Below are 18,045 nucleotides of genomic sequence, written 5' to 3'. Positions count from 1 at the left end.
AACTCCTGTTTTTTTTTTTTTTTTTTTAATTACCTTCTAACTAGGTTCCAGAGGAAGAACCAAGATGTAATGCAGTTCTACCATGCTTGAAAGATTGCTGTTTCTCTCCATGATAAAAACCTTTATGTGTGAAACTTTGGACTAAACTCAAATTCACATCTTTCTCTGTCTTATACCTGTTTAATGACAAAGTTATTAAACAAACTAGGCATTTCACTTTGAAATAAGAACGAGACTAAAAGGAACGTAATACTGCTGCTGTTACAAATAAGCTTCATCACACCGTTGCACAAAAAAAGACATAAATACAAACATGAAAGTCATAACTCATTTATTGAATGAATAGTATATGCAAGAATACCAATAAAAGGAAACTAATACTACAAACTACAATTTTGAAAATAAAGCCAATATAACAGGAACAAAATATACATAACATGAGAGGAATGTTTGATTTTGACCCATAATGCATTCCTTATCTTTACAATTACCCTAAATGTCTGTTAGAACAAAACTGTATACCTTGGTCTAACTTTAGTGCTTTTTAAAAAAGCAACAACATTCTAGAACACTTTTCTTTTCCTTTGAGATATTTAAGATTCACACATTTGTTCAAGTACATAGATTCTGATTCAACAGTAGATCTACATATCTTGTTATTCTCTTAGTATCTTGAGTAGCATGTACTCCTGAGCAAGTACTATCTGAAATTCTAAAACTGCTGATCCTTGAAATAAAACGTATTTCAGTTGTGGGTTTTTAATAAATTGAGATGAAAGTAAAACTCCCCCCTCCCCTCCCCCCTCCCCCCAGGAACAAAGAGCTCTTATTAAAGTATAGAAACTCAAGTCTATCTTTCTACTCTAAAGAACATTTCTTACTAACATTTCTGGTAAGGCAATAAATGCTCCAGAATAATCTTCAATATACGCTTGCAAAGATTACACTGTTTAATATCAATAACAAAAACAAAACAAAAAAAGGGGAAAAAGAAAAAGGGAAAAAAAGAACAGACGCTTCAAAATTTCAAGCTAAAATGCGTAAAAGACAGTCATGGCAGTATTTTTTGAAATGATGTAAAATGTTATATACTTAGCAAATAATGTCATGCTTATTAAAACTACAGTTAAGGACTTAAGAGATGAACAGTAAATACACTGCTGAGGTCCATTTTGCTAAATATTCATACCACAATGTAATTACTACCCAGAAGATGATGATGCTACTCGGGAACATAAGTACTGTACAATTTTTACATTGTAAGGCACTTTTACTCAGCATGTGACGAAAACATGGAGAGAGAATCAAAATATTGGAGGTTTACAACCAAAGGTGATTTTTCATGTGACTTCAATTTACACTTCAATTTTTAATGAAAGACTGTTTAGCCAATCACACCACAGTGAGAAAAATAGGTAGCCAGCCACTTCTCTAGCCAACCAAATGGTAAAGTGCTATTCTGGTTGCTAGTGGCAGAGAAAGGGTTGAAGAAACCCATACAAAGTCATACACTTTATTACATAACAAATCCGTCAACTGACAGTTATAGTATTTGAAGTCCGTTACATGACTATTGACTGGCCATTATTACCCTGGCACCTTCCATTTTTCCGAAAAACATCGTTACAGTAGTTGTCCAAAAATGAAGGTGCTCTATTATTCCATGGGTAAGTTTATGGCACACAATGTAAAAGTGATCTAGACACAGTGATTCAAAGATTTAAACTAACGGGTTTCAAGCTGTTGTAAGGAAATAAAGTACAGATCCTTTGGGAAAAGTCACATAGCTTGGTAAACAAACATCTAGATCTGTCGTTGCACTTCAAGTCATGGTGAATTTTGAAAATTCATCACATACACACACAAAAAATCCAATGGTATATTTAGAGCAAAAAGAGAAAAACATATAGGGCAAACCACTACTAAAGCTAGTTTCCTTCTAAAAATAATCAAAGATGGTTAAAATAAAGCAATCATCAAGTCCCTTGATTTAAGTAAATGTGTGAATACACACTTGACAAATGTGACTTTAAGGGACGAGCAGTTAAAAAAAATCAGTCATTAAGCACAGTGTAATTTTCCACCTGTTACATTTTTTAAATGCTTTTCCATAAGCTGCAGAATGTCAATGTACAGTCAAGTTAACATGTTATGTCTTGTTTGCTAATTTGCTTTTATGTGGTAGGTTAACTCATAATTCAGAAATCAGAATCCCTACCCTTGATATTGAGGTGCTATGGCAACATTAGGCAGAACACAACTAACGTTTTTTGGTTTTGCCATAAAGAAATACATAAATGTGCTTCAGCAGGTAAGTGGAAGAAAGTAGCACTAGCTAGAAATGCCAGTGTGAAAAATCCTTTCTAAAAAGCTGGGTTCTTAGGCTTTGAGAAACAATTCGGATGATCAATAAAACAACACCAAACCCTACCAGAAGAGAAACAGGGCACAGAAGTCTATTTTATAGATAAGCAAAGCAATGAATGAAAACATCAACAATATTAAATAAAGTTTCTAAAATAGTGGTCACGAAATTAAAAATAAATACTGTTTTATGCAAAGACTGTTTTTTTGTTTTTTTGTTTTTTTAACTTCTACAGCACATGAGACCTCCATACATACTTTGGGCCAATACATGAAGTGTTCCACAACAACACGGCACTTGAGAGGAACGGGGTTCAGACATGGTGGCTAAAGTCCTCAGTAAGTGGTAACCCTTTCAATCTTAAAGAGGTTTAATTTGCTGTTGCCAAATATTAATTTACTCTTGAAAGGATCCAATCATTTTGCTAGAAGCTCTTTGTATGACATGAAAAGAGAAGAGGTGTACTGTCAAGAGAATTTTGGCATAAGCACTGGAGCTCATAGCTTATAATCACCAGTTGCCCGAGTCCATGCTGGTCAGTGAGAACAGCTTTAACACGAACCAAACGAAAAGCTTTAGCACACTTCTTGGAAGAGATGTTTAGCATGTGCTATTAAAGCCAAGAGAAAAAGAAGGTTCTCTTCATTTCTAGCCTCCATTACTTGAGTGTGGGAAAAAAATTTCACAAATTCCTATGTGTTGCCACCAGAGGCAGGTTTGCACTGTAAAGTGAAATTTGCTTATGCTTTCCCTTGAGTACGAATTCACTAAACAAACTTAGACACTCTATAAACAGTAGAACTTTGTTCAGTCCAGAAATATAGCTTACTTCATTTCAATGTCTGCTTTAACTGATGACACTATACACAGGGTTAATAGTGTTTCAATTGCTTCCCAGAAACTGCAAACTACAGCTACGTAATATCAACATGTCAAACTCTGCCATCTAGTGAAGGCTCATAAAACAAACAAGATGTTTTTAGGCAGTTCAATGAAGGATCTAAGAGTTGGGCAGTAAAAAGTTACAAACCCTTTTTGATTTTAGAAAACAGTGAAAAAAGAATAGTAGTTATGGATGTCTTATTCATTCCCAGTTTTCTAACTCTGTCCCATGAACCTGTTTAAAAGATGATAAAAAAATGTAAAATATGATGCTTGAGCGGAACATAATAAATATAATGTCATCGAGGAGCGAGAATATCTTACTGGTCTGACATTACAACTACATTTATTGATAAAGTGGATAGCTTTTTTTTACTGCTACAAAATCAGCTAGTTAAAAAAAGAAAAAACTATGCAAGCCTACATGTCCTCAGCATTCTAGTAACATGCTTAACTAAACATAAGAGCATTAAAAAAATCATACTGCAGATCATTACCTCAATATATACTTATCAGTATGTACTGTATCCTGATAACAGAGCCAATATAATTAACTTTCATACCTAGTTTCCATTAAGTTGCTGCTGAGTTAGTTGTTGCTGATCAGTTTCTACTTTTCCCCGGCTTTTACTCTCTCGTTCCTCATCTTCTTCATCTCTCTCATCATTTCCACTATGGTTTTTACAATATAGTCTATGATGAAAGATAAAAAACTCAAAATGTTTTGCCATTGCTCATGAGAATATATTTATGTCATGAGGGAATGAGGTTGATGCCCATTTAAAACATAGGTTTCCTCATCCACACTTAAAAAACACTCCACAATTAGCTACAGGTCCATTTCTATCTAAAAGACAGCAAGGAAAGCACTATAAATGAGATAATAAAAGTTCACCTGAAATAAAACCTCTGGTTTAGGATCAAAGTTAAGTTACTACATATGCCCAAATATAAGGCAATTCTTCACTTTGCCCAATGAGATTAAAAAAAGTTTTCGGCCAACATGAAAATATCAACTTTCAGGTATACACATGAAATAAATTCTAGGTTTCATATACGTAACATAAAAAGCACATTTTGGGAAAGGATACAAATTCTATATATACTGCTGCTTTCCGCTCACATTTCCTGAAACAACTGTGGGTTTTTTGGTTGGTTTGTTTTTTGCTTTTTACAGCCACACCCACAGCATATAGAGGTTCCCAGGCCAGGGGTCAGGTCGGAGCTGTAGGTGCCGGCCTACGCCAGAGCCACAGCAACTCAGGATCCAAGCTGCATCTGCGACCTACACCACAGCTCATGGCAACGCCAGATCCCTAACCCCACTGAGCAAGGCCAGGGTGAACCCGTGTCCTCATGGATACTAGTCAGGTTCGTTCACCACTGAGCCATGACGGGAACTCCATCATGGAACAATTTTACCCAAACTCTTCAAGTGCCTTTTCATCATTAGCCTCCTGGCCGTCACTAGAACACCGTTATGGGGCACCTAACAGCTTTCCAGGCACTGCATTTAGCTACGTCTGCCATGATGTAGACTGGTTCCTCCAGTTTTTGCCCCTATGACACTTTCTGGGAAGAGAACATACACCTTCTCAACTACACCACATTCTGGATTTTTCTTACTGTGGTAATGTTTTATTTTGCTTTCTCTCACCCTTTATTTCCTATAAGCTAGAAATAAGGTCTAAGGGCTTGGTTAACTTTAGGTTCAACCTTGCTTTGTTAGTCCAGGATGCTCTGCGGGTAATTCTGCATACTTTGGGAGGCGTGTAATTTTAGAAAGTTCTGCTATGAGTGATGCTGTCTTCGTTTGGTTAAGGTGGTAGTGATGGCCAGATTCCTGCATTTTAAGGGTAGGTTTTCCCTCTTTGAAATTAGCAAGTTATCTCTGGAGCGATACTCTGACATCATGCTATTCCAACAACCTTTATTTGGGTAAACACACTATACATTTGACATTCATTGCTTTTAACGAAAACAGCTATGCAGGTGATTTTGAACAAAGGATCAGGCCACTTTACTGTATCTGCACCAATGTCTTTTTTATAGTTAACCACCCCCACCATATTCGAAGAAAGGTGGAAGCGGATCTGAGCTCAGTTTTAGGTCAATTATACACAAGATGACAAGATGGAACGATGCTTAAAAAATGTTCAGTGAATGCCCTCTTGTGGTCAGCGATGGGTAAAAGATGATCACGTAAGAATTCACCACAAGTGATAGATGAAAGTTTAATATGAAAGTTTTTAACAAGTGGGACTGGGGGGGCAACCGTAACAACTGACATCCAACCTAGTTTTGCTCTTTTTTTTTTTTTTTGGCTGTGCCTGTGGCATGCAGAAGTTCCCAGGTCAGGGACTGAATCAGCACCACAGCAGTGATCTGAGCCATAGCTGTGATAACACCAGATCCTTAACTCACTGAGCCACCAGGGAACTACTGAATCATCCTTTTTTATTTTCAATAAATTTCAAAGAACTATGGAGAATTTCTACTTTTTAAAAGTTGCACATTGGAAAGCATTTTTAAAATCAGTAGTTCAAATGTCCAGAATAAGACGTCTATATAGTGTACACATGAAGTATATTCCTCCCAAATATAACCTAAATAGAAGTAAGCCTTTGAACCGACTTATAAATTACAGGAGTAGAGAAACGAAGTAAACAACAATCATGGAAAAGCAAATAGATAAATCTAGAATATGGGACTTTTACAGGACAACTTATCAGGGTTCTTCAACAAGTAGGGGCAAAGGCAAGGGTGCTCTATATTGAGAAAGACTTAAGAGACATCCACTAAATGCAATGTAAGGACCTTGTATGCATTGAGATTTGAACAAATTAAGTCTAAAAAGGTATTTTCAAGACAATTGCGGAAATGTGAAAGTTGACTAGGTAGGAGATGATACTGTTAATTTTATAAGGTGTGATGATGACATAGTGATACCAAAGTACTAAGGATGAAGTGATAGGAGACAGATTTGGGATTCTGCTCTAACATACCTTAGAAAGAAAAAAAAAATACATGAAACAAGCGTGGCAATAATTTGGTACCTGCTGAGATGGGGAGTTGCTACATTCTTCTATTTTTGTGTTTATTTATTTACCTATTTATTTATTTGTTTTTGGCCACTCCCACAGCATATGGAAGTTCCCAGGGCAGGGATCGAATCCTAGCCACAGCTGCAACCTACACCACAGCTGTGGCAGCGTTGGGTCCTTGACCCACTGTGCCACAGCAGCAACTCCTTTGCATATACTTTTAGAAATTTTTATAGCAAAGTTTTATCTAAAAGGATGGGCCCTTTATTGTTAGAACAAATTTTAATCTTTTCATTAGATTATTTTTCACTTAAGGACTGTTTCCCATGGACCTATTAAGTGTCTTTCACCAGTCTGGACACCAACAGCTACAGGTGTCGATTAGTCAAACAAGATCCCTGCTGTCATAGAACTTACCATTTTTATGGTGGGAGACTGACATTTTAGAAAAACACATATTTAAATAGTTTAGAAATATAATAAACACAACAACAAAATAGGATAAACAGAATCACTATATAATCTTCCCTTGACTTTTAAATATGAATACATTCAGGATCCAGAAAGGGTTGGTAAAAAAAGAAAGCAAGTCACATGTAGGAGGGAAGGAAGCCACTTCATTCAGAAATATTCCTCCTTCCAAAAAATAAAAAATAAAATAAAACTTAAGAGTTCTCTTGTGGCACAGCAGGTTAAGGATTCAGCACTGTCACTACAGCAGCTCAGGTTGCTGCTATGGTGTGGGTTCCATCCCTGGCCTGGCAACCTCTGCATGCCACAGGTATGGCCAAAAAAAAAAGCGAAAGAGAGAGAGAGAGAAACTCCTCCTTGCATTTCCTCCTATTTGTCCATTCTTCTCTCCCCAAACTACTTGTTATGGACTCTCATTTGAACTCAACGGTCTCTATGAAAAAGTGTGGAATCTACCTTTTAAGCAGATTTTAGAAACAAATCTCAATGTGAAAAATAAAAAAAGCATTTCAAATCACGGATCCCAGTCTGAATATTTTTGTTTAGAGAGAGATGATGACTGCAACATGGTTTTCTAATAGCTAAAAAATAAAAACTATCTAAATGTCTTAAAAAACTCAAATAAGCAAACATGCCCATACAACGGAATACTATGCAACCATTAAAATGGTGATATACAACAATATCAGAAAAAAATGATTCAAGATATAGTTAAGTGGAAAACAGGCTATAAAACAGTATATATAATGGAGTTCTCATTACGGCTCAGTGGTAATGAACCCGACTAGTATCCATGAGGATGTGGGTTCGAGCCCTGGCCCCACTCAGTGGGTTAAGGATCTGGTTTTGCCTTGAGCTGTGGTGTAGGTCACAGACATGGCTCGGATCTGGTGATGCTGTGGCTGAGGTGCAGGACAGCAGCTGTAGCTCTGATTAGACCCCTAGACTGGGAACTTGCATGTGCCATGAGCGCAGCCCTAAAAAGAAAAAATGTATTAAAAAACAGTATATATATATATGAAAGTTTTGTTTTTTATAAGTGTACGCACATATACAATCATATAAATGTCTAAAAGAAAATATTCCAGGAGTTCCCGTCGTGGCGCAGTAGTTAACGAATCCGACTAGGAACCATGAGGTTGCGGGTTCGGTCCCTGCCCTTGCTCAGTGGGTTAACGATCCGGCGTTGCCGTGAGCTGTGGTGTAGGTTGCAGACGCGGCTCGGATCCCGAGTTGCTGTGGCTCTGGTGTAGGCCAGTGGCTACAGCTCCGATTCGACCCCTAGCCTGGGAACCTCCATATGCCGCGGGAGCGGCCCAAGAAATAGCAACAACAACAACAACAACAACAACAAAAAGACAAAAGACAAAAAAAAATTCCAAAAGATTTAAAGTTATTTCAGGTGGTAGAATTGTAAGTTGACACTAAATTTTGTTTTTCTTATCTATAGTTCCATTTTTTCCCAAAATGAAAATGGATAACTACTGCAATAAGAATATCTAAATAAAACTAAAATTTAAGTACAATAATTCTCCACATACCTAATTTTAAATGTTTTAAATGGGCCTGTTATTTTAAAGTATTATTAGCTACTTTAAAAAATAATGTATTGCTCATGAATTATATAAAGGAGAATATAAAATTGCCTTTCCAACCCATGCCTCGAATGAGAGATGACAACTGTTAAGTTTTCTACACTCCTAGAAAATTTTCTATCTATAAAAAACATACACATATCTTATATACATGTGTGTGCCTGTGTACTTTTTATATGCTGGAATAGAATTACACGTTTTTCCCCTGACTCTCTTATGGGAATACCTCTCCATAACTCTAAACATGGGTCTATTTCATTCTTTAACTGCTGCACAGTACTCCACCAAATGCATGTCCGTACTGAAATTTATTAAGTCTCCTGATGGAATCCTGGTTTTCCTTTTCTTTCTTTCTTCCTTTCTGCTATTGTGGTGAAAAGTTAACAAAACCTTTTTCCCTTCTGCATGAGAATTTTACCTTTGGTTAACTATTTAGCTCTGTCCCCCAGGCAACTTAACAAAAATTGGTGTCAACTATTCCACTGATCTGTTACCCCCCAACTGGTAGACTGTATCTAGACTGGGAAAAATATGAATATTCTGATAAGAAGCTTTATCTTTGGTCCTCTTTCAGTGTGGTGTAATCTGAAAATTATCTATGCCTATGTAACCATATTATAAGAGAGGTTGACTCAGATGGGGTTTGAGGCTTGTACCCAATGTGAATCCTATCCTACTCAACCTGAGCTGTATTGCTACACTGACTGCTGCAAGAATGCTCGTAGAAGAGGAAGAGTGGATGTCACCCTGCTGGCGAGCTGTAGTTCCTGTCTGCATCCTTCCTCGGTAGACTGATGTCATCTGGGGAAATCCTGTTAGTTTGAAGTAGAGTTGAGTCTAAGAGGATGCTCTGGGGGGGCGGGTGCTGCAGCTATCTTTAACGGTAATGCAATGAAACTTCTTGCATAGATATCTCTGAACTGTTGTCTTCGCAATCTCTACAAGCAAGTGAGCAGCAAAATATATACATTATTTTAAGGTTTTGGTCTCAAATGCAAAACTGCTTTCCTAAAAAGTTGTACCCATTTATTGGAGTTTCCACTCTGGTGCAACAGGATCAGTGCTATCTCTGGAGCACCGAGATGCAGGTTGATCCCCGGCCCAGCATAGTGGGCTAAGGATCCAATATTGCCACAACTGCGGCTTGGATCTGATCCCTGGGCCGGGAACTCCATGTGCCCAGGGGCGGCCAAAAAAGAAAAAAAAAAGTTGTACCCATATATTGTATTCCATCTTAACATGGAATGAGAATGCTTGTGTCTCAAAAACCTAGCTAACATTAGATAATCTAAATCCTATTCATCTTTGCCCAAACTGGTAAGACCTTGTTTTAATTTGTATTCACTTCATTACTAGGAAGGTTGAACAGTTTTTCACATGTTTATAACCAGTGGCTATTTCCTCTATACATTGCCTGCTCATGTCCTTCGCTCATTTTTCAAATTGGGTTGTGATCTTCTTAATGATTTGGAGTTCTCTTTATGTAGTCTAACTTTAATGTACTCAAATGAAAGTTCTGAGTTTCCTACCATGTTTAATTAGAATGGCCTTCTAGACGCAAGACTGTTTTCTAATGGAGAGGCAATCGCATAGACATCAGGTACTGAATTAATCTATTCTGTCTTCACAGATATATACATGGATCTATCTTCTGTGATCTTTGTCACTGGGCCAGGATCATACTGTGTTATTACTATACAATCAGCTTTGATATCTAACAGAAGATTTCTCCTTAATCAAATTAAAAATTTTCTTGGCTTGATGTGATAAAACCAGTTGGCTACCTCAATATCTATTTTCTCCCTTCCCCTCAGTTGTACTGAACCATATATATATTTTTTAATGTTTTTCTTTTTTGGCCACCCTGCAGCACATGGAGCTCCTGGACCAGGGATCAGATCCGAGGCGCAGCTGTGGCAATGCCAGATCCTTTAACCCACTGTACCGGGTTGAGGATTGAACCTGCATCCTGGCACTGCAGAAATGCTCCCAATCCTGTTGCACCATAGCGGGAACTCCTGAACCATATTTTATTTGGCTAGCACTGTGTCCACTAAGAGTGCATTTCCCAGCTTCCTTTGGATGTGTGACTAAATTCTGGCAAATCAGATGCTGAGCAGGAGTGTGTATGGAATTTTCAGGAAGGCTGACTAAAGCCTGACTCAGCTGGAGGAAGAGCTATTTTGTCCTTCCATCTTCCTTTGCCCCTGCTTCCTCCTACATCCGATGGAAGGACACCCCAAGGAGGAGAGAGCAGAAAGACGCTCATGGGGCCCCTGATAACACTGAAATGCTGCCACCACAACTGCACCGCTTTCATCTGGAAGTCTTTTAGGGGAGAAACAAACTTCTATCTTGTTAAGCTTTTTCTTTTTCTTTTTTTTCCTTTCAGGGCTGCACCTACAGCATATAAAAGTTCCCAGACTAGGGGTCAAATCGGAGCTGCAGCTGCCAGCCTACACCACAGCCACAGCAATGCTGGATCCGAGTCGAATCTGCAACCTGCACCAAAGCTTGTGGCAATGCCAGATCCTTAACCAAGGATCAAACCCGAATCCTCAAAGACGCTATGTCAGGTTCTTAGCCCACTGAGGCACAGTGGGAATTCCTTATTTAAGCTTTTATTTCTTTTCCTGTTACATAGGTAACTTAATCATTACCAATAGATAATAATACCACATTTACTTCTTTGGATAAAACTGTCAAAAGTTGGACTTCATTAAAATTATATTCAACATATAGATTTGTTTGGGGAGAAGAGGTATCTTTCAAAGTTGAGTGTATCAAGGAACATAATATATTTCGTCATTGGGGTCCTGTGTAAGATGCTATTTATTTATTTATTTATTTATTTATTTATTTTTATCTATTTGTCTTTTCCAAGGCTGCACCTGTGGCATATGGAGGTTCCCGGGCTAGGGGTCCAATCGGAGCTGTAGCCACCGACCTACACCACAGTGACAGCAATGCATGATCCAAGCCGCATCTGCAACCTACACAACTCACAGCAATGCTAGATCCTCAACCCACTGAGCGAGGCCAGGGATCGAACCCGCAACCCCACGGTTCCCAGTCTGACTCATTAAGCACTGAGCCACGACAGGAACTCTAAGATGCTATTTTTTTAAAAAAAAGGTTCACTCTTGGTTATGTGTGGGGAGTGAGAGTGGGTAGACACTTCTTTACATTTCCTAACTAGTTATTTCTGGAATTGTTTTTAAAAATTCATCTCATATTCAGCAGCCTTAGTGAGCTCTTATAAATTTTAATAAGTTCAGGGTTAATTTCTTTGGATTTTCTTGGCAGACAATGATATCAATAAATACTCTTCTCCTTCACAATATTTACTATACATCTTCCTTCCTTCTCTTGTTGCACCGGCCACATCCTCCAGAAAACCAGTGAAAGTCACCTTGGTAGCTGGCAGGCTTGTCTGGTTCCTGAGCTGAATGGAAGTGTCCTGATACAGTGGCGCTCAGGCTCTCAATTAGAGATGAATACGACAGTCACCTGGGGAGTCATCAAAATAGATGGTCTGGGCCTCAACCTACACAATTTCAAGCTGAGGGTAGGGCTCAGGCATGAACATTTCTAAAGAGGGCCCTATCCACCTCCGGGCCATTCTGAGGCTCAGCTCTGGTTAAGAACCAGGTCCATTAACTTTAATACTAAATAAACTACCGTTTTCTTTCTCTTTAACACTCTTACTAAGACTCTTAGCTTAACACGAGCACTCTTGCTACCTTACTTTAAAATACAGAAATGGGAGCTCCCGTCATGGCGCAGCAGAAACGAATCCGACTAGGAACCATCTCTGGGTTTGATCCCTGGCCTCGCTCAGTGGGTTAAGGATCTGGTGTTGCTGTGAGCTGTGGTGTAGATCACAGAGGTGGCTTGGATCTGGCTGTGGTGTAGGCCGGCAGCCACCACTCCGATTCGACCCCTTAGCCTGGGAACCTTCACGTGCCGCGGGTACGGCCCTAAAAAGGACAAAAAAAGGAACAAAACAAAAAAAAATTCAGAAATGGATGCTGAATGATATCAAATGTCTTTCACTATCCACTAGGTTCCCTTTTATGGACGTTCCTGGGCCAGGGATTGAATCTGAGCTGGAGCTGAGACCTATGCCACAGCTGCAGCAATGCTGGATCCTTAACCCACTGCGCCAGGCCAGGGATCGAACCGGTGCCTCCACAGAGATAAGCCAGATCATTAATCCACTGCAGCACAGTAAGAACTCCAACATACTTCCTAATTTTGAAGAGCCTTTAAATTTTTAGAATACAGCAATGAATTTGATTTTCTTATATTTTATTTAGGATTTGGTATATAATATTAACAATAAGATTGTTATAGTTCTACAATTTTTGTTGTTAAATGCTATCTTTGTCAGGTTTGGTGTCTCAGGTATGCAAGTGTCACAGAATGAACCAAGAAGTTGTCCATCTTTTGCTCTGTGCTAGACCTCTTTAACGCTGGAATTACCTGTTCCTTAAAGGCTCGCTGGAACTCACTTGAAAAACATGTGCCTTTACTATTAAGCAAAGTTTGGCCAATTTTATAACAGAGCATTAGCACCTCATGCGGTCATGCAAATCACTTGGTGACTGCTTTGTACATGGAATAGTAGACCCTGAGTCATTAGTTTATTGCATCCTGGGAATGTAAGAGCAAGAAAGTGCTTTACAACCTGCAAAGGCAAACCCAATATTCAGGGATCCCTACCAACTCATTCTCCATTCCATTAAACAGAGGGAACCAGAAGTTCCTGTCATGGCTCAGCAAAAATGAATCTGACTGGTATCCATGAAGACACAGGTTCAATCCCTGGTCTTGCTCAGTGGGTTAAGGATCCAGCATTGCTGTGAGCTGTGGTGTAGGTCACAGACGTGTCTCGGATCCCGCGTTGCTGTGGCTGTGGTGTAGGCTGGCAGCTACAGCTCCGATTTGAGCCCTAGCCTGGAAACCTCCATATGCTGTGGGTGTGGCCCTAAAAAGACAAAACAAAAACAAAAACAAAAAAACAAAAGGAACCATTTCAGATTCACACTTGCACCCACTAGCCTAACGCAGCACAGGTAAGTGGAAGGCCATAAAAAAAGAAGGTAACGCGTAATCCCAAATCTCCCAGTCTTACTCTTTCAGTCTTGCAAGTATATCTCTCTGTCTTCATGAACATTCTGTTCTAAGCTACCGACAATTCTCACCTGAACTCTCAGCAGTAGCCTCCTAACCGGTCCCCCCTGCCCCCGCCCCATCCCATCTGCACCTTTGTTTCTGGCCCACCTCAGGGCCTTGTACACACTAGTCTCTTGGCCTAGAACACCTTCCCAACACCTGCATTCACGTCACCCTTCATTTCGCAGCTCAAGCACTATGTCTTTAAGGAAATGCCTAAACATTTCCCATCTACAGACTGGTTTAGCTCCTCCTTGTTACATGCTCTCTCAGGGCTCTGTCACAGATCTTTCATAGCACCTCCAAAGTCAGTGATTGTATATTTACATATGTGGCCATTTAACTGAGCTGACTCTCCCACTAGACTGTAAGCTTTCATGAGGACACAGTCTCTGTTTTGAGCACCGTTCAATGCCCAGCCCCTAGCACAATGCCTGGCACTCAGGAATGGATGCTAATCCAGGGATGTACAGGCAGAGGAAAATGCCAATTACAGTTCCCATGTCTTACACAGAGTCCTCAGCATTCTGCGCTTGGCTAAACACCGTCTAAGAACAGTGAGCAAGTAAACTAACATCATATATTTAAGAGCAGCTACTTACTGACAAGTTTAGGAAAATGGATAATTGTGGTTCTCTTACTTGTAAATTCCTCGTGACATATTTTCAATGTATTTAGCTTTGTCTTGTACTCCACAGTGGTAATGGTAAGTCTTCACACAGGCTTTTATTTCACATCCAATAGTAGCACCAGGCTGACTGCAAAGTGTACATTTCTGTTTAAGGGAAGAGAAAGAATAATCATTAGCAGTATTTCCAAGTTTACGTAATCTTATTCTTCTATTTTAGCCATATCTCAGCCAAATATTCCACTTTACAAAGAAAACAGCCAGTTTTTCTCTTGAAAAAGAGTACGCTGAACTTATTATATAACATCTATATTAAGTAATGCTGCAATTTAAATCATACTTTGAAACTAAGTCACATCTAATGTTTCATTATTTAATTGCACCAGCCATCAGAGATCTGACATGTAAACATAAAGAGAACACTTATTACTGCCAAACACACAAAAAAGATGATAGTCTATATTTTAGTGGTTGGCTTCTTTTCCTCCCTGGTATCAGTTCCTTTCCTATTACAACCAGGGACAAGAAAGAGAAGGTAGGAAAGCAATTCCCTTCAGGGAGGGATTGCTACCCAGTAGGCAAAAGGGCAGAAGGAGACTAAAGGGGCTGCAATCTTTTCAAGACTTAAAAGTGGTTTTTGACAAAGGGGTTTCATAGTCAAATAAGTTTTTGAGAAATGCCAGTTTTAAACAGATTTTTGATGGCAGAACTTCTGATAGCCTTTGCTCCATGAAGGAGGGTACAGTAAACAGTTCCCAAGTTTACTGAACTCCAGATGCCCTTTTCATTTTGGAGCAGTGGAAGAGGATCCTGGGGGACTGATTTCCTTTGGAGCACACTTGGGGAGATGCTAGGTTAGTGTTTATGCTAACATATCACAGTGCACAGGTAAGGAAGTTGATCAAGAAAACGGAATTGGAGTTCCCAGTCGTGGCTCAGTGGTTAATGAATCCAACTAGGAACCATGGGGTTTCGGGTTCGATCCCTGGCCTTGCTCAGTGGGTTAAGGATCCGGCGTTGCCATGAGCTGTGGTGTAGGTTGAAGACTCGACTGGGATCCGGAGTTGCTGTGGCTGTGGTGTAGGCCGGTGGCTACAGCTCTGATTCGACCCCTAGCCTAGGAACCTCCATATGCTGAGGGAGCGGCCCTAGAAAAGGCAAAAAGACAAAAAAAAAAAAAAAGAAAAAAGAAAACGGAATTGCTATCCTAGTGACCTATTTGGACTTTAGCTGTCTGACACAACATTGCTCTACGTGACATGATCAAGTGATTTTTTTTTCTTTTTTCTATTTAAAGGAGTTTCATTTTTAACAGAGTATCAAGAAACCGAAATGGATTTAAATGAAACAGATGACATCAATATCTTTCTATCTTCAAAAATGCAGTTCCACAAGGAAAGGGTCATTTCTAATGGATTCAGACAAAGATCAGCAATGTCTGAAACCACGAGATGAAAGCTCAACAGGGAACTTCACAACGGAGGGGTCAGACTCACCACCTGAACCCAAGGATCAGACATAATGACCTGTCTCATGTGACAAAATATGGATGACAGACTTCCACCTGTGAAGTATTCTTACCCTCAAAATGTTGAAAATGAATCTAATCAAGCCTTTACAGCTACCTTACGCTTTAAAAGAAAACCTGGCAGACAGCGGGACAGGTTAAATGGCATCATGAAAAAGCAAACAGACAAGACAGGTAGGATATTCTACAGGACAATTAAGTCATTTTCTTCAACAAGTCAATGGCACACAACACAACAAAACAGAAACAACAAAGACAGGGAAGAAGGAGTGCCCTAGATTATTTAAGGGATATATAACCACCAAATGTAATGTGTGAACCTCCTCTGAGTCACACAAACCAACTTAAAAAAGATAGTTTTCAGATAATTGGCGTATTAAATGACACTAAAGACGCATTGTTAATTTATAAGGTGTAATGACATGGTTAGGTAAGAAATGTCCAACTTTTAAGAGCTACATACTGAAATGTGTAGAGGTAAAATGATATGAAGTCTCAGCTTTGCTTTAAAATACTTCAAGCAATAAGAATAAAAGGCATAGATGAAACAAGTGCCACAAATTCTTGATAACTGATGAGTCAAGGTGATGGACAGACATGTTACTAATCTTTCTAATTTTGATGTTTGAAAATTTTTACGATAAAAAATTTTAATTAAAGTCATTTCTAGAGACAATTACTGTCTTAAAGATTTTGCATTCCAATGACATTTTATAATATTCATAAACTGAAAAGGAGTAAGCAATCAATAAAGATGCCAATATTTCTTAAAGCTATTTATTAGTAATTCAGTACGTTTAAAAATATGAGACTTAGGCACATTTTATAAAGGAAACTTTAAAGCTATGATAAACATATTAGGATATAACTGTGTATGTGAACTTTAATCAGAAGGCTCTGAAAAAAATCTTTTCCTTTTATTTTTTTAAAAAAAGGAATGCATAACAACATGGGGAGGTTCTCAATGTTCTACCGGAGTTATGGAATTTTTCTTTAAGTGACCTTAAACAGCTTAACATTTTAAACTTAATAAGGTCACATTCACATCTTCATTTCTTTTATTAAGACTTTCAGGGAGTTCCTTTCGTGGCTCAGTGGTCAATGAATCCGACTGGGAACCATGAGGTTGTGGGTTCGATCCCTGGCCTTGCTCAGTGGGTTAAGGATCCCGTGTTGCCATGAGCTGTGGTCTAGGTTGCAGACGTGGCTTGGATCCCACATTGCTGTGGCTTTGGCATAGGCCGGTGGCTACAGCTCCGATTCCGATTCCGATTCGACTCCTAGCCTGGGAACCACCATATGCCATGGGAGTGGCCCAAGAAATGGCAAAAAGACAGAAAAAGAAAAAAAAAAAGACTTTCAGATACCCTGAAATATAAATCTTAATATAATTCTCTTAAGTAATGAAGTTACATAGAAAGAGGAATAACTTTCAGCAACATCAGCATCCTTTATTATATTACAAATAAGTCAAATATATACTTTGCTAACTTAACATATGAACTACATTATATTAAACTTTTTGAAGGCTGCATATATGTGAACTGTGTTCTAAATTTAAAGTACAAAGTCAGAGGAGTAACGTTGCATAGCATAAACATAAATCCACAGACCATTCTTTTTCCTCGCTTTATCTCCTGAAGTACAGTTTTAATATCAAAATCTCCAAATTCTGCTCTTGATGTTGTTGTGAGCTGGACTGTGCCAGAAGAAAATAACTAGAGAAGAAAAATGCAGGAACATTTAATGTTCACAATCCTTGTGAGAAAAATATTAAACAACATAAGAACAAATGCATTATATTATTTTAATGTCCTGAGAAAGATGACTTTTCCTTAATAATCAAGTATTGGCTCAAATATTTTTTAATATATCCATATGTCTGATTCAAATATAACCCAAAGTAAGGATGATGGAATAAAACTAAGGTTGCCAGTGTGAGGCCAAGATTAAATGCTTCATTAAACAAGGAGAGTTCAGCAATGCCACCTTGTCATCTCAACTATTTTACACTTCCACAAAGTTTCAACTATAGATGTAGATGAGAATCACCTGGTGTTTTTTTCTCCCAAACAAGACATGTTTGGGATCTACTCTAGGGGTGCATACTTTGGAAAAGGTTCCCCAGGTAAATGTGATATGCATCACTGGTTAAGAAAGAACTTCTGATATAAATAAAATAATTTTTAAAAGCTAGGGAGTTACTGCTGTGGCACAGCAGGTTAAGGATTCGGTGTTGTCACAGCTGGCATACGTTGCAGCTGCAGCTCGGATTTGATTCCTGGCCTGGGAACTTCCATATGCCACAAGTACGGTCCCCTCCGCAACCTCCCCCCAAAAACCCTAATAGTATT

The 18,045-nt window shown here is 38.8% G+C and overlaps 1 protein-coding gene across 5 annotated transcripts in view; it reads right to left on the bottom strand.

Moving 5' to 3' along the window:
- Positions 1 to 314: 314 nt before the first annotated feature.
- The window catches only part of PHF6 (PHD finger protein 6), a 54,074-nt gene continuing 36,343 nt past the window's right edge, over positions 315 to 18,045 (bottom strand). For 2 of the 5 annotated variants that reach the window (XM_047764753.1, XM_047764758.1), the window contains 4 exons: positions 17,305 to 17,409; positions 14,177 to 14,310; positions 3,811 to 3,940; positions 969 to 3,482 (listed from right to left, as the gene is read on the bottom strand). In XM_047764753.1, coding sequence (XP_047620709.1) covers positions 3,811 to 3,940; positions 14,177 to 14,310; positions 17,305 to 17,409 — 369 coding nt within the window. In that variant the 3' untranslated portion in view covers positions 969 to 3,482. Of the gene's footprint in view, positions 3,483 to 3,810; positions 3,941 to 14,176; positions 14,311 to 17,304; positions 17,410 to 18,045 lie in introns of all 5 variants that reach the window. The other 3 variants (XM_047764756.1, XM_047764757.1, XM_047764754.1) reach the window with 3 other exon arrangements.

This window comes from Phacochoerus africanus, chromosome X (genome assembly GCF_016906955.1).
Source record: "Phacochoerus africanus isolate WHEZ1 chromosome X, ROS_Pafr_v1, whole genome shotgun sequence".
NCBI classification, from domain to species: Eukaryota; Metazoa; Chordata; class Mammalia; order Artiodactyla; family Suidae; genus Phacochoerus; species Phacochoerus africanus.
The sequence above is the reverse complement of the archived record's forward strand: the minus strand, read 5'-3'. Positions and strand labels throughout refer to the sequence as shown.